The 23,017-nt window shown below is 42.3% G+C and overlaps 1 protein-coding gene across 2 annotated transcripts; it reads right to left on the minus strand.

The window, feature by feature from the left end:
• CLCC1 (chloride channel CLIC like 1) lies at window positions 1–22,539 on the minus strand. Of its 2 annotated transcripts, none has more exons than XM_045801619.2 (11): window positions 22,451–22,539; window positions 16,559–16,699; window positions 16,077–16,178; window positions 12,787–12,894; window positions 10,799–11,020; window positions 9,723–9,863; window positions 8,267–8,360; window positions 6,930–7,027; window positions 6,509–6,655; window positions 3,882–4,223; window positions 1–2,493 (listed from the first exon to the last, which is right to left on the minus strand). In XM_045801619.2, the coding sequence occupies exons 2-11, from the start codon at window positions 16,685–16,687 to the stop codon at window positions 2,236–2,238; spliced, it is 1,641 nt and encodes a 546-aa protein (XP_045657575.1). In that variant the 5' UTR covers window positions 16,688–16,699; window positions 22,451–22,539; the 3' UTR covers window positions 1–2,235. The 2 variants fall into 2 exon arrangements, with proteins under 2 accessions (XP_045657575.1, XP_087722270.1); XM_087866144.1 differs by having other exon boundaries at window positions 2,359–2,493; window positions 4,085–4,223.
• Window positions 22,540–23,017: the final 478 nt, after the last annotated feature.

The following is a 23,017-nucleotide window of genomic DNA, read 5'->3' on the forward strand; positions in this document are numbered from 1 at the left end:
CTCACAAAATTTAAGTATGAAAGATGTAAGTTAAGCCCTCATCTGGTAGGCAGTGGTCACTAAGGCTTCCCCCTCCCTCCCAGAAACTGAAGATAGTTTACAAGGGTACGTAATAGGACAGGACATAAAGTAAGCTCGGCAGAAGAAGACAGCAGGATGGGACAGAGCCTCGTCTGAGGGTGAATTCTAGAACGCAAATGCCCACACCCAGAACGAGTTGGCAACTCATTCACCTCTGGTTGCTTCTGATTCTGCACAGCTGGGATGATATCTGGGGCTCTGTTCTTCCTAAAAATTCTTCAGGTGATGTGGTGGGCAGTGAGAACCACTTCTCCACATGGACAATGTTCACAAAAATAAAACAGAAAGATAGATACTCAATATGGAATCACATCAAAGGCTCAGGAAAAAAAATTATTCTTGGTTCTAAGATCAAATTCTGTCAAAAGCACTCAGTTAACACCTGGATCATCTTATGTCTTGCGTAGTATTACCTACAGGCTACCACGTCCTAGATAGCATCCTTTTAAAAACTGCACACAAGTTTCATAGGGTTTTTTTCTTACAAGCATATTCAATGAGCAAAGACCGCATACCAAGTCACAATAATGTAAAAATGTTTATTTTGCGTATACAGTTCTTAGACCCTGTAAACATTCAACATTATCTATTCCATTTAAACACAGCTTTTAAAAAGCTGTCTACCTCCATTCTGATTTTCCTAAAAGCCTGTTGCTAAAATCCTGGATTCTAATGATAAATATGGGCTGGACAATAAACAAGTCTGTTTCTCCAAGTTATAAACTGGCCTCGATCTGTTCGGTCTGCTTCAGCGTCTTCCCTAAGCTGCTGTCATCATGCAACAGGCTTTTAGGAATGTGGCCTCGCTAGCTGTCAGCGCGGGCCGCGTCCCCACACGGGTATCTGTAATGAAAGAACACAAAGACGACATTCTGCACTTTTTACAGATTCATTTTTGGATGGATAAAGTCAGGAGTTCGAACAGCATTAACTCCACTGTCACAGTCTGTCACCTGAGGCCTTCCCTGCTCTTCAGAATCCAGTCACAGCTCAGAGGACAGCTACCACCCTGGGCGCATAGTTACCAATTAGCGTGAACAGGTCTGGCCTCGGGGAAGACTTCACACGCATCCACGCTCACAGATCTGCCCAAACCGCAGGCATCCTTGCATTGGTTCGTTTGTTCCATACCTACTGTGTTGCAAATTTCTGAATAAAATCCTGTTGCCTTTTCTGGAAAGAACTACCTTTCTGATGAAGTAGTAAAGATGTTTGCAGTATTAAACTAGAAAATAATAAATTTTACCTCCTCTTGGCTGAGGTAATTTTTTAAAATCTTCATTGACAATGGCATTTTTTTTATACTTAACCAGGGACATACAGAGATTATGCTGTTTAGCAAAAACAATGTACCCAACCAATGTGTAAAGTCTGTATTTGGTGGGGAAAGAGAAAGCTATTCTCCGTCTACCGACTACGTAAAACCAAGATCACCGACTTAACGAGTTGTGGTAACTAAATGCTCCCGGCCGCCTTCGGTTCCGTCTTAGCTGAGGGTAAAGCGGGGTGGCAAGGAAGCAGCCCAGTCAGCGCTCGAAGAGTTGAGCGACGGAGGCAGGATCCGCAGCGACGAAGCCACGACGAGCTGGGCAGCCTCGGCGGAGACAAGGGGACGCAGGCTCCGTGATGCATTACGACGCTGAAGCGCTGACTACAGTGGACTTCCCTGAAAATGGCTTCCGAGTACCCACCACTTTTGGAAACATATCGAATCCAGCGCACAACTAACAAATTAACTGAAGCAGCTATCACAGGACGTCCACTGGGCAACACGCACGTTGGCTAGTTGGTTCCTATATATGCGTGTGAACCCTAAAACTTATTTTTCCATGTCCCCCGATTCACACTGGCCTCCTTAATTATTTGAAATCGGTGAGGCTTGCCGTACGTCCGTCTGTGAGATCCTGTTCCCAAATTAACACCTCAAACTCCAGGAGGTTTCAATACGAAAATGAGATCACACAAAAGATAAGATTAAACAGAAATACATGTGTATTTGTTAGTTCTGATGGTCAATTAAAATACTAATGTTTACGCTGGCACCTGTAGAGAGTAAATGTCAGAGTATTTGTAGAGAAGAGCAAATGGTTGTGAAGAGTGTACTTGACAACACCCAAAGACGACCTCTGAGCCGGGCTCCGAGTCTGTGCTCCTCTAGCCCCGGGGGCCACTCCCGGGATCCTTTCCACAGCCGGCTGGGCTGGACGCGCTGCCTTCCTCTGGGCTGCCTCTGACGTCAGTCCTGAGCTGGGCCTTTTCCTCTGCAGGTGAACCCTCCATCTTCTCTGAGGTGTCTGGGCCCGAGACAGGCCTAGTAGACAGGCTGCTTTCAGGACTGCTTTCTGGCGGTGTGCTTTCCCCCTGGATTCCACCAAACTCTTTGGGCTTTGTATCCAGAACAGGTAATTTATGCTGTAGAGAATGACATTTTAATTGTTTAACGTACTGTGAAGATTCAGTCATCAAACACGTTTAACAAGTTCCTACGCAAATCAGTATCAAACTCTCAACTCTTTCAAGTCCCAGCTCCAGTGCTGGGCTGTAATTATGTAAACGTTAGTAAGCCTCACACAACCGAACCGTGCACGGAGTGGGGGCGCTTAGGATATGCCAGGTGGTCTAGTGACCCAGCTTTAGGGGAGGGCAAGAGGGCTGGTGACCAGTACTGCCAACTCCTCTTGCCTGGTGAGAATAATTCATTCGACAAATATTTATTGAGCCTGTGTTCAGTTCCAGGTACTGGGGATACAGCAGGAACAAAACCAACAAAAACCCTTCCATTTAGCTCGGGGAGAAATCAAGCAACGAATTAACAAAGTACCAAGCTGGGGTCAGACTGCTATTTAAATGAGGGTAGTCTGAAAGGTGATACAGGAGTCAAGGCTTAAAGAAATGAACCACATTTCAGCATTCTAGACAGGGAACAGCAAGTAAAAATGTTCTAATTCATGGACTAGAGAGGAGGCCCTTGTGGCTGAAGGAGAGTAAGCGCAGGAGGAGAAGAAATCCCTGTACTAACAGAAGGGGGCTGTGGGCAGATCAAGGAAGCCCTGGGCCACCGAGATAACTAGCTTTCCCTTTCAGGGAGAGGAGACCCTGGAGGATGTGGGAGGAGTGGTGCATTACCATTAACTATTAAAGCTGAAAGGAACATCTGAAAAGTTTTTAGATGTATGCAGGTACGTTTATTCTTATAAGAAACTCCATGGGAAGGAATTCTAATTTTCTAGATTCTACTGTGCTCACAACTGTTTCTCAAAGGTTTAGAGTTACAACTTAAACTTTGCAAATGACAATGTCAATTCCTCTCTCAAACAGAAATGGAAATGTCCCTTTAAATGGCCAATAAGGTAGAAGAAGCACCTCAGCATTCTGCAGGTAGAAAGCAGAGAGTCTAGCCAGTGATACCAAAGGTTTGGGAAAGCGGGGTGTGTGACCTCTCCCCACCCACTCTTGCACCCAGCTGAGCTTTTAGGGGTTTCCTGCAGGTTCCCCCAGGCTCTGGGCCTTCAGTGAGGACTTTGAGCTCTTCAAAGGTAGAAATTTCAGTCACGATTACTTGGTTTCCTATGAAATTTCATACGAATTACCACCTGGTCTCACTACTGTTAAATAGCACTTAACATAAAAAATCTCGTTTTAGTTCTGAGAAAGCCAAACTTTTGACCGGAGAAGAGAGAGTAAACAATTATATCAATAATGATATAATTAACCGTGGAAGGTACCAGAGAAGAAACGCCTACCCAGAAGCTCTCAGGCCCAGCACGAAGGGACGGCGAAACAAACAAGGGCTGACTTACACAGGGCACCACCTCGGGCCGCGCGCTCGCCTCTGCCTGCGGTACATCACATGGCCGGAGCACTTCGGGGCTCTTGCTGCCAGTCCTAGGTATCAAGTCAACAGCTCTCTCTCTCATACCATCTCTTCTACCCTCATACGTTCTGTCATAAGGGCCTTGCTCAAAGGGGCTGATGTGGCCTCTATAGGGGAAACGTGCATCACCTGCTCCACCATGGGGTCTATTATCAACTTCCTGCAGCCGTCCTCTATCACCCGGCTCCAGCGCCCGGGGCGGCTCTCTCTCAGGACCACCTAAATGTCTCAGCATATTAACTGATCTTCCAGCACCATAGCAGAAACTCTAGAAGGAAAAGAGATGCAGAGTATTTAATGGCTGACTTACAACGAAATTATTCAGGGTGCTAACAAAATTACCTAGCGTGACTTAATGGCTGTTTGGAGACATAAACATGTTTATTTCACGGCTGTTTCATTTGCGATCTCTTGTTTTGATTAGTATGAGGCCAGAGTAGCCAATAAAATGTGAGAAATCACTAAGTGTTAAGCAGACATTTCAATCAACTGAACACATTTTGACTGAATTGTAACAAGGGCAGTTTGGCTAAAACCTAAAAACTTAAATTGGAAGGTACTAATTGATAACTGCTCATCAGCTGTCGATTTTCACTCACCATATAAGGTAAATGCTAAAAATTAGAGTTACATCATTACACATTCTCATGTAGAGTAACTTTTTTACAAATACAAACTTGGCTTTAGTGACAACTAAAATTCAACAGGCTTTGAGTCCCATTTCATGAGAAAAATTAGGCAGCAATTCTCAAACTGTGGCCCGGGGACCCCTAAGGGGGGGTCAGGGACTCTGTGAGGTCAACCTTTTCATACTTCAAAGACCTAAGTCTTTTTTTACTCTTCCCGAGTGTACGGTGGACTCATCAGGGGCTGGAATGACTTCCTCACTCTGATGGCTCGTGCACTGTGTAGACTTGCATTTGAAATTTTTCTTAGTTTTAACTCCTAATATGGTAAATATCAATAAATAAAACCCCTATAAACAAGAGCTCTTTGTGATCTTCAGTTTTCTTTGTTTTTTGGGAGGGGGGTTCTTGTTTTTTGTTTTTAGGGTCTGCAGTTAAGAGGGCAAAAGGGTCCTAAAAAACAAAGTTTCAAAAATTGCTGTGCTAGAGAAACTATTTAAAGACAGAAACAGTAAAAGTCCTTTCCTTAGGCAGATGAAGCAGGAGATGATGGGTTTTTGCTTATAATTTCAGTTTCAAAGACTAAATACAAACAGTCCCCCACTTATGACGGTTCAACTTACGAGTGTTAGACTTCGCGATGCTGAGAAAGTGACAGTGCATTCGCTAGAAACTGTACTTCAAATTCAGAATTTGGATCTTTTCCTGGACTGATGATTTGGGGTCCAATCCTCTGGTGATATTGGGCAGGGCAGTCCCAGTCAGCCACGGGGTCTCGAGGGTGAACCCTACCCTCAGAACCACTCCGTACCCACACAGCCACTCTGTTTCTCACTTTCAGTATAACGGTCAATGAACTATGTGAGATGTTTGAGACTTTGTTATAAAATGGGCTTGTGTTAGATGATTTTGCCCAACTGCAGGCTAACACAAGCACTCTGGGCATGTTTAAGGTGGGCTAGGCTAAGCTGCGATGTCCTGTAAGCCAGGTGTAGTAAATTCATTTTCGTCTTATGATATTTTCAACTTACAATGGGTTTATCAGGACATAATCCCATCATAAATCAAGGAAAATCTGCACTACTACACAAGTAACGTCTCCCACAAAACCATACCCCTAAACCTGACTTCTATAATCACAAGCCAAAAAACAAAACCAAAACAGGAACAATTTCAAAGTGAATAAAGTGTAGTAAATTCTGTATCTTTAGGCAAGACAATCTTTTTTAATAATTTAAATTGCAAGGTACTAATTGTCTGATAATTGCTCCTATGTTGTATATATTCACACCCATCAAAGAAAGTAAATGCTGAAAATATTTAAAGTCATAAACTAAATAGGTTAATTTCTTTACAAATGCAAACCTGGTTTTTCCCACGGCACATCTGGGTTCTTTACATTTTATGTGACAATTGCTTTATTAAGGAAAGGGCCGAAAATCAACAATAAAAAAGCTGAAGAGACCACGGATAAAGAATGAATAATGTTTCGTCTTAATAAATGTCTGTTCCTGGATCCCCCAACTGTTTCTCAGTAACTCACCTTCTTCCACATCTCGATTTGGTTCTGTGGAAAAGCCAATGCTCTTCCCTTCTCAGTGCTGCAAAAACTCAGACTGAAAGAAGAAGGCCCCCCTTCTCAAAGAGGACAAGAACAATTGATTTCATGTATGTTAATTCACCAAGTTGAGGAACGAATTCAGAAAAATATTATTCTAAGTCACTGCCATGACATCTACAAACTTGAGAATATTTCCTTGCTTAAAGGAATATACATGTAAGGATAAATATATCTGTATCACTTAAAAATCATCTTTTCATACCGTTAAGCATAAATTTAGCCTGATTTAAAACAGCAAAAAGTCTCAGTTTTAGAATTGCCTTTTTCTACAAGTGCTGTTAACAGTCAACCGTGCTGTATACTAACCAGGACAGCTAACGCCATAATGATCAGCATTGGAATGTGAAGTAATATGGGAATCTCCTTCATGAACTCTTTAATAAATTCACCAGCTCCTTTCCCAATGTGTTTCAATGGCTCCGTGACAAAGTTGGTGAAAGTAACCGCCAGTGCCTAAAACAAAAGATAACAGCAACTCAGTTTTCCCCTCAAAGGACTGAGCACACAGAATGAGCCGAAATTCACTGTGCACTGGGGCCAAAATTATGTTCATAAATTAAAATGCTTTTAATTTGAAAATCATTATGTAATGGAAGTATTTTTTCTAGAACAAGGGTTTATCATCAGCAAAACGAATGTAAAAAACACTAACAACTTTTCATAAATACAAGAGATTTTCGACTGACTTTGTATAAATAATTTTTACAAATGTATTCTATATGTATACCTTTGTTGGTGGGACCAACCAAATAGGGTTGACTAATAAGAGCTCATAGTATTTTTGGCACGGGTCATCCTTATAGGTCCATGAACTTCTTAACAATTCTATTTAGAGAAACAGACAAACACGGAGTCATTAAAAAAAAAAAAAAAAGTCCCATTTCATTTCCAAATAAGACATTTTGGTTTCATCCCTGTCCCCACCACCAACCAATTTTAAATGCTGTACAAACAGACTCCCTGTAACATGTATTTAAAAATTTTTCATCTCATGTCCAAAATGTTTGTCTTAAAAATCTCTTCAAAGTAGACACGTCTATGTAGATAAAACATTATATATTATAAAAATTTCTAAAATGTTAAGTATTAAAAACTGTTCTTTACACACACAAATGAATCCAAGTAAAACCGTGGAAATCTGAGTGAGATCGCTGAATTCTCTGCAAGTTGATATCCTGGCTGGGATAGCGCACTGGTATAGTTGTGTAAGACTTTATACTGGGGGGAAAGTAGGGAAAGGGTAACACTGATCTGTTTTCTTTCCTACAACCACCTGTGCATCTAGAATTATCTCAGGAAAATTTCGGTTGAAAAAATCCGTTATTTTACCCAAAAAAAAGGACATTAGTTCTCCCAATATTCCTAAATCAGGTTTCTGTACATTACCTACCAGCCTGAGCTAGTGGAGGCATTCGGTTGTGCCCTGTAGACAGGAGGCGAGGCCGAGACGCGTGAATTTGGACACCCTGTTTTGTACAATCTGTAGAGATTCTATTCTGGGTCAGTTCTTACGGACTCGCGTTTATACAGCGCCGTTGGACACTAAACCATTCGTATTGCTAGATATGCAGAACTAAAGGCGGTCAACAGGAGTGAGAGTGTGTATACAGTCTGGGAGGGGAAAAAGTTAAAGAACTTTCCTCTTAGGAAAAAAAATGTATAATAAAGCTACAACATAAGACTTCATAAGTCAGTATAAGGAGAGTAAGTCTAAGATGGATATTAATTCATATAAACACTGATTCACTTCTGGAATGCTAGGCACTCTCCCTGAGGACTTGACAGAGGGTGAGCACCGTCCCCATCGCAGGCCAGCGGCGGAGACAGCAGCAACACGGCAGCCGGGAGCCGGCCACGACGCACTTCCCGCTCCCTGCCCGCGAGGCTTCACGAGCACAGGAGTCACGGTCTGAGCCGGACTCTTCTCGCATGTTCTTCTGACACTGAACACTCAGTCATGGAAGGCCTCCTTCCAGCATTTTATCATTTCTCCGTAATTACTAATATGTTCTCTCCTTCCCAGAAATTCTATTCAGAATGAGGCCCAGCGAAGCAACACCTTACCCCAGAGGCTTCCGAGCCAGTCCATCTTCTCAGCACACACGTTGGTTAACGGCTCCATCTTGGCAACCTCGGCCTGATGCTGTGCGAACGCGAGCTGACCAACACCAAAAGGGAGCCGTGAGTGGCTGCGAACACGAAGATTATGTCTACACAGCCAAACCCGACTTCAAAACGTGTCTTCACCAGACACCAGACTGGTCAGTTTTTTAAAAGAAAAAACAGTTTTAAATAGCAGCTCTTTTCCACTCGTGGCAAAGCACAGTCTTCATGCAACGAGTAAGGGTAAGGAAATACAGCTGCCTTCTTTGTAAGTAATTTTGATGAGAAAGGCAAATCTTTGTACTAAAAAAGATTATTTTAAAAAATTAGTTCAAATCTAATTCATACCACACCCAAAAATATATATATTAAATGACTACTTCTCATTTTCCTTCACAATTCACGATAAAATGGTGTTTTGTTCTGGATGGTTTTCAGTACAAGTGGCCTATATAAAGATAACATTTTTTATATACCCAAGCCCTGAGGGAAATCGCCAAGATAACAATATTCAACCAAAATTTTTGCCTTTAATTTGCAAATAATTAGTTCTAGAAGCTTAGAACTTAGAGCAAAAGGTTAAGGATGTATCACAATGCTTTAACCAAGTTCATCAAAAATATTTTGCTACTTGACTCACCCTGCTACAAAGATCTAAAACTGTCCTTCATGCTATTTCGACAGGAACAGTAGTGCTTCATTTGACTTTCTATATTCAGCATGATCCCAATTGTGAAAGAATTAAAATGTATTAAAAAAGACCAGAAAGAAGTACCTCAAAATACTGACAGCAATTACCTTTAGGTGACAAAATTATAGGTAATTTAAAAAATCAAATTTCTGGGACACCTGGGTGGCTTAGGTCATGATCCTGGAGCCCTGGGATCGAGCCCGCCGTGGGGCTCCTGGCTCAGTGGGGAGTCTGCTGGAGGATTCTCTCTCCCTCCACCCCTCCCCCTGCTCACACTCGCTCACTCTCTCTCAAAATCTTTTTTAAAAAATCAGATTTCTCTGTATAACTATCTTTTCTAAATCGTCTACCATCAATATACCACTTTCATAGTCAGAAAATAACCTAACTTTTAAAAAATAACATTTTGATATCCTTTCTGGCAAAGAATAAAAGGACATACCCTAAACTACCTACATAAAATTTTTAAAAATGCATCCACCTAGATTTAGCCACCCAGATGCCACCACTGGGTTATGAAAATTCGGCCTGCACCAAACCGGTTAGGGACCCAAAACACCAGGGGCAGGTGAGCGGCTGCCAGTGTCTCCCCCTGCCCCCCAGCATCTCTGATCACTGCCTCCACCCCTCAGCAGAGGCAAGGTTAGACACTACTCCGAATGCACTGTGGTCTTGTTACTATGAAGTAACACTGAAAAATATGAAAACCTTCCACCTATTTAATACCTTATATAAATACATCCAATTCCATCCCAAACTGACGAGGAAACTGATGAATAAAACACGTCTCAACTGGGTGTACCAATGCACATACGTCCACAGCTCGGTAGCTACTAATACCACGATACAGAGCAGACACAGAAGCACCTCGAAAACAGGAAGAAACGGAGAGCAGGGTTACTGCCAAGCCATCCTCCCCACCGAAAAATGATAATCGTCAGCAAAAACAAACAAACTGGCCTCAAATATGCAACAGCATCTGTGCCACTCTGCCGTATGGTCATCGATACAGAAGTGTCTTCACACAGGTTCTTAACATAATTACGGTAGAGGGTTTTTTATTTTTATTTAAATTCAATTAACATATAATGTATTATTGGTTTCAGAGGCAGAGCTCAGTGATTCATCAGTCTTATATAACACCCAGTGCTCATTACATCACAGGCCCCACTGTCCCCACATCCCCACTGTCCATCACCCAGTTACCCCATCCCCCTTCCCCCCTCCCCTCCAGCAACCCTCAGTCTGTCTCCTGTGATTAAGAGTCTCTTATGGTCTCCCTCTCTGGTTTCATCTTTTTTTTTTTCCTCTCTTCCCTTATGATCCTCTGTTTTATTTCTTAAATTCCACACATCAGTGATATACTTGTCTGACTGCCTTATTATTTCGCTTAACATAACACCCTCTAGTTCCAGCCACGTTGTTAAAATGGCACGACTTCATTTCTTTGACGGCTGAGAGTACTCCGTTGTATATGAACCACACCTTCTGTATCCATTCATCTGTCAGCGGACATCTGGGCTCTTCCCACAGTTTGGCTATTGTGTACACTGCTGCTATAAACATTGGGGGCAGGTGACCCTTGATCCCTATGTCTGTATCTTTGGGGTAAATACCCAGTAGTGCAATTGCTGGGTCGCAGGGTAGCTCTATTTTCAACCTTTTGAGGACCCTCCGTACTGTTTTCCAGAGTGGCTGCGCCAGCTTGCGTGCCCACCCACAGTGTGAGAGCGCTCTATGGTGGAGTTTTTAAAGCATTTTTAAAAATGAGCTGTTACTTATATCCCCTTGTCCCATCTTACCATCAACACATTATATGGATCCACTCCAAAGAAGTCTTCAAATCGCCACTTCCAGGTTTCAAAATCATGAAACTTAAAATTAATTAAAATATCACTCAGTGCATCATCCAGGGCTCCTGGTTTCCAATCCTCTCCACTGAGAAACTTCTGTATTTCTAACAAGGTTTGTCTTTTTAGGATAATCTCAGCATCGTAATGCATATCATCTTTGTTCTCTTCAGGCTGAGTTAAATTTGCCCAGAAAACAAAACAGAAAAGAAAACACTTCAAGACAAAAGCCGATTTGGAACTAAATATATATGCGGTTCCTATTTCACACGTATAAAATAAGAGTAACACTATCCACCTATTTGTCTCGCACAAAAACCGGAGATCATGCATGTGAAAAACATTTCAAACATTATAGAACTCTATGCAAATAAGATACTGTGCATGTTACTAAAATACAGTTGATTCTTACTGTTGGCAAGAGTTTGTTCTATGACGTCACCTCAGACACTAGTTAACAAATACCTGAACAACGGCTCCTACAGGAAATAGGGGGTTGCGTTCCTACCAAGACATTTTCATCAGCCAGTCAATACATAACCCGTTTATGTGTTTCTATTTAAAGATACCTTATTTAATATTTTTGATTAACACTGAACTCACAGCCAACAGCACCGTAACTCCTGCCCGAACAAAGCTTATCTAACACGGCTATTTTCCCCGGAAGGCACATCCTAGCCTTCTTGTGGCTCAGAGGCACTAGACAGCACTCCTCTTGGGAGCCAAACAACATCGACGGAAGTGTGAAATACATGGCACTAAATAAACCATGATAAAGTACTTGTTTATAGTCTGAGAGCTGAAACAAGACGGCAGGACACGGCCTTGCTCAGCCTCAGCTGGGAACGGACACACCAGGCAACGCAAATGCTTTGCTGCTCTGTGCGTGTCCGAGAGTGGCGCAAAACTCCGCAAGTAGTGACTCTGAGGTTACAAAAAAAGGTTAGTGAGTACACGAATTCGCAAATATGGAATCCACAAATAGTGAGCATCAATTGCTTATTTTGATTCATTTACGACTTTCCATTTGCTGACTTTATTTTCAACTAGCCTAAAACACACAGTAATACAAATTAAAAAAAAAAAATCTCAAAAAGCAGTCAAATTGGAGCTTCCATGAACAAACATGATATTTATAACTATCTTTATTAGCGTGAGTTCAGGTTAACAAAATCACTATAAACATTTTACGTTCATTAACCAGTTAACACAAACAGAAAAATGTTTCTCTAAGAGTAAATATACTTGTATAAAAGCAAATATAAAATCAGAAAAAAAAGTGTCATGTAACATCACAAGTCATCACTAACGTAAAAAAGCAGTCATCAATTACTATTTTTAAAAAAGCTTGAACTAAAAAAAGCAAAACAAAAAAAACTTGAACTAAATATTGCTAATTATCTCCGTCATAGGAATTTTTTGGCTCTGGGTCCTCATCCCACACATACTTGTAAGACTTGAATTAAAGGGTGCACGTTTGAGGACATCTGCTTTTTCACTTCCAAAATAAGATGGGATTATTAAATATTCATCTAACACTCCTTCCCCTTAAGTTTTCTTGACGGTTTGACTCCTCGGAGTGAAAACAAGGACTCTAAGAAATGGAATCGCAACATTAATTATGAACAATATGCACAGGATATGCAAATCTACGAAGCAGCCCTCACCACAGTACAAAGCTTCCAGGTGGGGGAAGGAACTACTTAAAGCACACTGTTCTTTCTCTCAGCACAGAATGCTCTTACATCATATGAATACGAAAGTGTGCAAGCGGCAGAAAACAAGGGCCAGCATACAATTCCCCTGCCAAGTCATGAATGTATTAAATTTCCAACTGTTTAGTGAAGTTCAAACAGCAAATTTAAGGCACCTCCCCCCATGTGAAATTAATAAATAATGAAAACATCCACCACACTGATTAGGATCACACCAACACTCACGAGTCCGAGCTTTCTGGCTTCAATCAAAATCTTATGTAAGTATCTCCTAAAAACAGGATTGCTTTGACTTTCATAGTCTTCCTTCTTCTTCTTTTCACACTCATCGATCTGTAATCACAGAATAAATTCAACATTAGATAGCATCAAAGTTTCACATAAGGGTCAAGTTTCTAGCCTAGTGGCCCCATCAAGATCAAGGTAAGGAGCTTGCAATTATCAACTATATGCAAATGTAGGGGCGCCTGGGTGGCACAGCGGTTAAGCGTCTGCTGCCTTCGGCTCAGGGCGTGATCCCGGCATTATGGGATCGAGCCCCACATCAGGCTCCTCTGCTATGAGCCTGCTTCTTCCTCTCCCGCTCCCCCTGCTTGTGTTCCCTCTCTCGCTGGCTGTCTCTATCTCTGTCAAATAAATAAATAAAATCTTTAAAAAAAAAAAAAAAGAAAAAAGAAAATGTAGGACTTCCTACCTTCTGCGGGTTCTCTTTGCAAAGGGCACGTAGGCAACAAAGGACGAGCACGGATCTAGCACTGAGCCCTGACTGGCAGTTTTTTTGCTGACTTTCAGCAATTTTTTTTTTTAAGATTTATTTCTTTATTTGAGAAAGGGAGACAGAGCGCACGGCACGTACGCACAAGCAGGAGGGGCAGAGGGAGTGGGAGAGAGAATCTCAGGCACACTCCACTCTGAGAGCAGAGCCAGAGGTGGGGCTGGATCTCCCGACTCGGAGATCATGATCTGAGCCGAAATGAAGAGTCAGAGCCTTAACCGACTGAGCCACCCAGGAGCCCCTGACTTCTAGCAATTTTAAAGCTGAAGATCGTGAAGCAAGGAGGCAGAGATGTGGAAGAGGAGATCATCTGGGACAACCTGCCTCTTCCCAATCCCAAAGCAATGATTCAATGAACAAAGGAACAAAAGGAAGAAAGGAAGAAAGAAAAACCAGAGATAGAGAAACATAAAAGATGAAGCCAGAAGATGAAATGAAGAGCACAGCAAGGAGTTTCTTGAATGTGCATATTACTTTCAGTCTTCTACTACTTTTTCCTGCCAATGATGGATCACCCCCACTCTGCAGGCTACGTCCGGAGAGCAGGAACACTGCTTCTCCAGACTGTCTGAACGTGGCAACCCCTCAGCACGGAATTCATCATTCAAACAGACTTCTTTTTATTATTATTATTATTATTTTTAAAGATTTTATTTATTTATTTGACAGAGATAGAGACAGCCAGCGAGAGAGGGAACACAAGCAGGGGGAGTGGGAGAGGAAGAAGCAGGCTCATAGCAGAGGAGCCTGATGTGGGGCTCGATCCCAGAACGCCGGGATCACGCCCCGAGCCGAAGGCAGACGCTTAACCGCTGTGCCAGCCAGGCGCCCCCAAACAGACTTCTTCTGAACTGAGCTCTACAAACACCACGGTGGTCAAGTTGCTGAGTGAGCGTAGTGCGTATCTTACAACATTAGCACCTGTGATAACCAACTTTTATTTTCTAAATGAGTATGAACCATGAGTTAGCATTTGAAATGGGCTTCAGATGATAAACATGACGACTGTCACACACAGACTTAGGAGAGAAGGACCCCTGAAAAGTCACAAGGCAGTTTCCTCCACTTGTAGGCAAGGTTTACAAATGTTTTTAAATTTCTCTTTAAAAGAATTTTTGAGAGAGAGCAAGCATGAGCAGGGGGTGGTGGGGGGCAGAGGGAGAAGGAACATCTTAAGCAGGCTCCACACTCACCATGGAGCCCTACATGGGGCTTGATCTCACCACCCTGAGATCATGACCTGAGCCGGAATCAAGAGTCAGATGCTTCACCAACTGAGCCACCCAGGCGCCCCTGTAAGAGAATGTTGTGTGTGGTGGGTTTGGGGGAGGGGGGGTTGGGTTTTTTGGGGTTTTTTTTAAGATTTATTTATTTTGGGGGTGGACAGAGGGAGACAGATCCCAAGCAGACTCCATACTGAGCATGGAGCCTGACATAAGGCTCGATCACACAACCCTGAGATCACAACCTGAGTGGAAATCAACCGACTACATCACCCAGGCGCGCTGAGTCTGTTTTGTAAAACGAGGACTCAAGACTCCATTTTATCAATCATACTTTTACAGTGCTGAGCCCAAGGTGCAAAGAATGGAATGAAAAATTTCTGTATTTCCTAGCGTGCAGCCAAACAAGCTCACGATACTACAAAACACAGTTAAACTGAGGCAAGTTTTATCCAAGGATTTCTTTGCTAGGTGGGTGAGACAGCATTCACACCCTTAAGAACCACAGCGGTGTCTGGAATTGAGATCTCCGTATCTCCATTCACAAGCTCTCCCAGTCTCTCAAGCTGGAAACCTCCCTCCTTCACTCTATCCCTTTTCTCTCCTCCCTCAGCTACCCAAATTTGCCTATTCCACCTTGGAGAAATCCAACACTTTCTTCTTCAGCACCTGTCACCGCCTCGTTGGAGCAGTCGGCATTGCTGGATCTCTGCCGCCCCTCTCCTTCCAGGGCCCCCCACATTGGGCCACCAGCTGACAGCCTCCCCAGCCAAGAGGCTGGTTCTCACCCCACAATATGCATTCAAACCCCTTAACAATCTTGACTTATTTCCTTTCTCATAAACTCCACTTCAGCCACACAAATAAAAGGACTCGATAAATGAAGGAATAGCTACCATACACACACTAACTTATAATAACCCCTTATATTTGCAAGAGTAATTCTTATGTTCATCAGATGGTCACAGGCCCATTTCTTCACGGGCTGCCTTTGTCATGAGTCTATTATGACCAGCACTATGAAAGGTGATAGAGAATCAAAATTGAAAAAAGTATATTCCTTGTCCCTGGGGCGTCTGAGTGGCTCAGTCAGTTAAGCGCCTGCCTTTGGCTCAGGTCACGATCCAGGGTTTTGGGATCGAACCCCATGTCGGGCTCCCTGCTCAGCGGGGAGCCTACTTCTCCTTCTCCTCCCCGCTCATGCTCTCTTCTCGCTATCTCTATTAATAAAATCTTAAAAAATATATATATATTCCTTGTCCCAAGAAATGTTCAGTCTGATAAAGAAATAATTACAACATGGTGAGCTAAATGTTATTAGAGGAAAATAAAAGTACTATATTAAAAAAAAAAAAAAGCAAGGCCAGAGTAATGAAAGAGAAGACAAGGCTAGAGTAACTAAAAAGTATATATAAATTGTACAGTACATACATAGAAACACATAGAATGTTGGCAAAGACAGGAAACAGAGCAACATACTATGAATATAAAATTCATTAATTAAAAAAAATTCAAACCTTATGAGTTAAAGAATCAAGTTTGCTATAACATTCCGACAATTCATCTGCATGTGACAAGTCAGGACTGACTTCTTTTTTCTCTGATACACCATATTTTACCTAAAGCAAAATAGAGATGTTATTTCTTTATTGTTCAGTTGTGAAAATAACCTAAAGTTAATGAAGACTAAGATTTGACTTCATCATTTTATGACTTTGGCATATTCTTCACCTGTGTTGAACAACCAAAAAAGAGTCTCAAATTTATATTCTAGCTAAGAACTAAAATCAAGTTAGTTGGCAGCTCAACGGACTTGACATTCATATTCAACATAGAAATAAGCAGGTGGGGTCTGGGGGATATTCTACATGCCTACTAGTCGTTGGTACATGACTCTTGACTCTGGAAGCTCTGTGAGAAACAGTAACAGAAGCAGACTATTTCCGTTACAGAACCAATAATGTCTTAAGCACACCCACATGCATTTTTTTTTTAATACCTGAGATTTTCTCATTGTTCCTGAAGCAGCATCATAGTTAAGCATGTCTGTGGGGTCAATCCAGTCATCATCATGAGCATAACCGGTTATCAGCCACAGACATTCACAAAGGAGCAGAGAATACAGCATCCTGCATGAAGGCTAAAGAAAATTTTAATAGACATAATGAAATATAATTATTTTTAGAAGAAATGGTTTTGTAACAAAAACTATCTACTTCCTTCTAGTGCTAAGATGTTTTCTTTCTGAATAACTGAAATAAAAATACCCAGTAAAACGGTATTCACATTTAAACACATACACATGTATTCATGCTGAGACAAAAAGAAAACAGGACCTTTTCATAGGATTCAGAATTCCATTCCGAGGTTTATACCCAAGGAATGAAAACACATACCCACACAAAAACTAGTACACAAATGTTTATGGCCACATTATTCACAACAGCCAAAAAGGAGGAACAATTCAAATGTCTATCAACTGACGGGTAACTAAAATGTGCCATGTCCATACAATGGGAGATGACCAGGCATAAAAAGGGATGGAGTACTGACGCGCACTACAGCACGGGTGAACCGTGAGGACACTGTGCTGTGGGAAAGCAGCCAGGCAGCAAAGACCACAGAGCAGAGGATCCCACTTATATGAAATGTCCAGTACAGGCGAATCTACAGAGACAGACGGTAAATTAGTAGGTGCTCAGGGCTGCGAACAGGACAGACGGTCGGTAGTTAAATGGTACAGGGTTTCTTTTTGAGGTGATGAAAAATGATCTAAAACTCTGGTGATGGTTGCATGTACCCGTGAATATACTAAAAACCACTGAACTGTGCTCTTTATTTTTATTTTTTTTAAAGATTTTATTTATTTATTCGACAGAGAGAGAGACAGCCAGCGAGAGAGGGAACACAAGCAGGGGGAGTGGGAGAGGAAGAAGCAGGCTCATAGCGGAAGAGCCTGACGTGGGGCTCGATCCCATAACGCCAGGATCACGCCCTGAACCGAAGGCAGACGCTTAACCGCTGTGCCACCCAGGCGCCCCATGAACTGTGCTCTTTAAATGAGTGAATAGTATAGTATGTGAATCATTGCTCAGTAAAACTGCTTTAAAAAAGAGGTATTTAACCAAACCCTCTCCCCCCAAATTTTTTTTAACACGTGGAAAATTAGAAATGTATAAAATTAACATTTAAACAAGGTGACTGACCTCCCAAAACATTCAGAGAAAATAACTTGCTTCATCTAAGCCTCTGCAGAAACATTGTCAAATCATTTCAAACCTTAATACCGCCTCTATTCGACACTGTCCAATACAGTAGCCACTAAGCATATGTGGCTTTTTAAACTAATTAAAATTAAATAAAATTAAAAGTTCAGTTCCTCATTCACACTAACTGCATTTCAAGTGCTCAACACCCACGGGGGGCTAGTGGCTGCCACAGCAGACAGGGCAGATACAGAATATTTCCATCATCGCAGAAGTTCTTTTGGACAGCCTGTCTTATACTTCATATGAATGAAAATCCGGTGAGGGAATTTCCAAGTGAGAAAGCCCTGGGTTTAGAGTCTAGCTGTAAAAGTGAAAGTAACCCCAGGCTTATCACACACTCCTCCTCTGTGCTCCCAGCGGGCTCTGTTTATTCTAATGGCACAACACACCGTGAAATGAGCCACGTATCGGTCAGTATTGGTCAGGCTGTCCCGCTGGCACACGGGCTGTCGATCTCGGCACATGCCCACATACTGAAACCCCAGTAAAAACTCTGGACATTGAGGCTCAGAGTAGCTGGTTGGTGACACATGGATGTTCCAGGAAAGTGACATCCCTGGATTCCATGAAGAGAGGACACAGAAACTCTGCATCTTCCCCCACAGACTTTACCCTGTGTGTCTCTTCATTTGGTTGATCCCAATCTATATCCTTTCTAATAAAACTGTGAGTACAGTGCTTTCAGGGAGTTCTTTCAGTAAGTCGTTCTAGTGAATTATCCAACCTGACAGGGTTGTGGGATCCCCTTAATCTATAGCCAGTCGGTCACAAGTGCAGGTGGCCCCCAAGATGCGTGCCTGTCATGGAGGCTGTCTTGTATAGGACTGTGCCCTTAACTTGTGAGGGTGTGTACTAGCTTGGGCACACAGTGTCAGAACTGAAGTGCAGGACATCCAGTCTGCATCAGAGAACCGGTCCGAGAACAGTCCCCCTTGAGTCTTCAGCAAGGCGCGGATCAGTACACACACAGCAGGAACTACCTCAGGCCTGAAAAGGAACCACTGAAGGGATTCAATACAAAAATAAACAGGAGTAAAAAAAATAATAAATTAGGACACAAACTTGTAACAGAAAAAATAAAACCAAAAGCTAATTCTTTGAAATGACTAAAAAAAATTGATAAACACATAGTAAAATTAAGAAGAAAAAGAGAAGGCCCCCCAAATTAAGAATGAAACAGGATAAATTATTCATGACTAAAACACTTAGCAAACCAGGAGTAAAAGAAAACTTTGCCAGATAGAGTACTACAGGCAAACATGATACTTGAAATCTTTCCTTCTGAGATCAAGAATGAGAGGAGGGAAAAACTCTGGAAGATTTCTGGGATATTGACAGTGTTCTATTTCTTAATCTAGAAAGTAGTCACATAGGCATATGCTTTTTAATAATTTGCTAAGATGAACATTTATATTTTACACACTTTTCTGTATATATATTTCACATTTTACAAAAGGTTTTTTTTTTAAATGGGAAAGACTAATTGAGATACTATTATGGTCTGAACTGTACTCCTCTAAAATTCATGTGTTGAAGTCCTAAACCCCAGTTCCCCAGAATAGGACTATTTGGAGAAAGTGTCTCTAAAGAGGTAATTAAGTTATAATGAGGTCATTAGCATGGGCCCTAATCCAATATGACTGCTGTCCTTATAAGAAGAAATTTGGACACAGGTCAGAGGAAAGATGATGTGAAGACACAGGGAGAAGGCGGCCACCCACAAGCTGAGAGAGGCCTCAGAATAAACCAACCCTGCTGACACCTTGATCTTGGATTTCCAGCCTCCAGAATCTTTTCCCTCCAGAAAAAAATAAATTTCTGTTATTTAAGACATCAGTCTGTGGTATTTCTTTATGGCAGCCATAGCAAACTAATACAGATTTCTTCAGACATAAAAAGAGTAAGAAATAAGAAAGTCTCCAACCCATAGACTCTTGACATATTAAAGAAGTTTAACCTCAATAAGAAAAGGCGTGAATAAAACAAACAATGATGAGCAAAGGAACTGGTCAAATATCTTGACAAATGAAGTCAACTACTGATACTAAAAAAAAAAAAAAAACCCAAAACCCCCACTTTTATGTTTAAAAAATGTAAAACCAAAAAACTAAGTAACAATAACGGTGGGAAATGTATCCTAGGATCCCTGTCTGTGCTCTAGAGACAGAAATACTGAATGACTGAATAGTGGGTCATCTAAGGAATAAAACCTTGAGAAGACCCAAACACAAGAGAAGGCAGTTAAGACAAATGACAGCAGGGGTGTCTGGGTGGCGCAGTCGTTAAGCGTCTGCCTTCAGCTCAGGGCGTGATCCTGGCGTTATGGGATTGAGCCCCACATCAGGCTCCTCCGCTATGAGCCTGCTTCTTCCTCTCCCGCTCCCCCTGCTTGTGTTCCCTCTCTCACTGGCTGTCTCTCTCTGTCAAATAAATAAATAAAATCTTTAAAAAAAAAAAAAAAAAAGACAAATGACAGCAGAATCCAAGCTTTGTAGAAACCAAGAGATGCTTAATTTGAAAGAGGCATTAGTCAACTATATAAAATACTTCAGAGAAGCTGAAAAAAATTAAGTATGGGGGAAAAAAAACAAAACAAAACCATTGGATTGCTTAGTCCATTGACAGGGAGAAGCCTAATTCTAAGCAGGGAAGAACTAAGGTGATAAAGGGAGTCTCTGAACTGAGCAGAGGCTCCGAGAAGACGGCAGCGTATGAAATCAAGGCTATAGAAAAGGCTTTTCAGAGGCAACAAATTTTACACTCCTTCAGAACAGAAATGAATAAGAAGGGATGGAAAGAAAGGTCCTAAAGCAAAAAGAAGAGAAGCTGACAGAGTTCACCTTACTACACAGTATCAAGAAGACAGTGAAAGGGTCCACTGGAAAGCCAGGAGTGTCACTGTGTGTCAGGAAGTTGGGATGCAATATAGGGAGCATTCTACAAAGGGAGATGAACCAAAAACTTTCCAAGCAGCTGTTTTAACAATACTCCCACAAAGTCATGTTATTAGGCTATGCTACTATCTCCAATAATGATCAGCAGATGCAGAACTTATCCAGAACTAGGAACTGAAGAAATCACAGACAACCAGGAGGTGAGGCAGAAGTGGAACCAGCTTCAAATTCAAGCCCTCCTGCCAAATCCCCTTGATCACTGACTAAATGCTGGAACTCGTTGAGAAATCTTACAGCTGATCTCACACTTTCTCCAAACAAACTGCATCTAAACCTGCTGGGGATCTTGTTAAAAACAGCTTCTAAGTCCGCTGCGGGCCTGAGATTCTGCATTTCCAACAGGTCCTGATGATGGCAGAGATGTTGGCCCACAGACCACACACTCGGAGCAGCAAAGTTTTTAGGAAAAGTAACCATCCTGTGTGGGTTTAGTTTAACGGGGGCACCCGTGATTCTACTACTTGGCAGTTACTAATAAGATCTCTCCTCTAGTTCTTACTTTTTCATCACCTTTCTCATCTGCTTCAGGCTTTGACACTAATATCAAAATTATAGTGTGTGTATGTATGTATATGTGTGTGTATGTATATATATAAAGCAGTGTTTGACTTCTGTGTGTGTGTATACGTGTGTGTATATATAATAGTGTTTGATTCCTGTGTGTATGTATGTGTGTATATATATATAAAATAGTGTTTGATTTCTATGTGCCAAACACTGTTACATACATTCATTCATTTAATTCTCCAAAAAACTCTTGGAAGTAGTACGGGTTATCCTCATTTTACAGATTAGGAAAACAAGTAAACTGAGTGGAGAGCTACCAAGAGAGACTGAGATCTCCAAGGAAAGTCCCAGCTGAGTGGAAATCAAAACAGAAAAAAGTATCTGATTTCGATGAATTACATCTGTATGAGAAAGACAAGTCAAAACAGAAAAAAAGTATGGTTTCGATGAATTACACCTGTATGAGAAAGACAAGACTAACGAGTCAAATTCTTTATTAACCCAGGAGATGCACGGCACAAAAGGCAGGAGTTTGCAATTTAGCCCGTTCCCCTATGCGTAGTTTGCTGGAGCGGGGGCTCTTAAACTTGAGAATGTGCACCTCTAACAACTCCCCAGATGAGGATGATGACGCTAATCTGGGGACCACACTTTCATAACCACTGCCACGGACAAAATATGAGTTGTTTTTCACCACCCACTCATAAACCTGAATCTCTTTTTACATTCAAATCAGATTTGGAGTTTTAAAAAAATTCACTCCAACCAAATCCGAGCTGCTCCGCTGACGCTTTTTGCTCAAATCCTGCGTAAAGTTTTCCGAGATAACTAAAGCCCACAAAATTCTGCGTTCGTTCGGGTCTGGCTTGGCACTTGCTTGTCGCCCTCCCTAGGCCGCTCTTTGAACCGTGTAACGCGACAGCAGCCGCGCTGCACCAGAAGATAAGGCGGCCAGTCGCCCGCTCATCTTGGCACCCGTAGCGCCGCCAAGTCCACCGTAGTCCGGGAGAGCGCGGCCCCCGCCCCGGGGCCTCCCCGGCGCCCACGCCGCCGCCCGCCCAACCCGCTGGGGCCGCACCCGCAACCCGCCCACCGCAGACACAGACCGCGCCGACTCACGGCCCGGTCGCCCGCTTGCGTCTCGGTAAGAAAGACACCTACCCGGCCGGCTGGGAAAGATGGCGAGCCGCCTGCGGGGCTATCAAGCGCTTCAGTGGGCGCGGGGCGTCTGGCGCGTCCTTATCGACTCACTCGGCTAGCAGCTGTGCGTCCTGCCCGGGAGCGCGACTGATTGGCCCGCCGAGGGGGCGGGGCCAGGCTCCGTTGGCTTACTTCAGGCCCGGTCTCCTTTACTTGTTCAGTCGAACGGTCTGCGAATGAAATCTTACATGGGAGCCAAATATATACGAATACAAAACTTGTTTTCTTAGTATTGATTTATTTTGTAAGTCCGAATGTGTAACCTTTGCAATAATTATTTAAGGAGGATATAATGAACGACAACGGCAGTCGTATTTTGGGGGGGGGGGGTTGGAGGAGCTGCACTCTGGTTTTTTGGAAATAATAAATTTCGTTCTGTTTTTGTCTTTAACTGCTGGCCTTGCAACTTCAGGAAACTCTCCAAAGAGGAAAGGATGAGTTTTACACACTAGGAGGAAATGAGATGTGTACACAAGAGTCCTTGGCAACAAATATAAAAATGTGTTAAAATTTGGCGTATAGTGTACA

The sequence above is a fragment of the Ursus americanus genome, chromosome 12 (genome assembly GCF_024610735.1).
Source record: "Ursus americanus isolate L20-20 chromosome 12, mUrsAme1.1.p, whole genome shotgun sequence".
NCBI classification, from domain to species: domain Eukaryota; kingdom Metazoa; phylum Chordata; class Mammalia; order Carnivora; family Ursidae; genus Ursus; species Ursus americanus.

Excerpts from the sequence above, each read along its gene's own strand:
- CLCC1 (XM_045801619.2), bottom strand. The coding sequence starts at position 16,687 with ATGCTGTATTCTCTGCTCCTTTGTGAATGTCTGTGGCTGATAACCGGT. Across the intron at positions 16,179-16,558 it reads GAACAATGAGAAAATCTCAG|GTAAAATATGGTGTATCAGA; the intron begins GTATTAAAAAAA and ends ATTTTGCTTTAG. Across the intron at positions 4,224-6,508 it reads TTATGGCGTTAGCTGTCCTG|AGTTTCTGCTATGGTGCTGG; the intron begins GTTAGTATACAG and ends TTTTCCTTCTAG.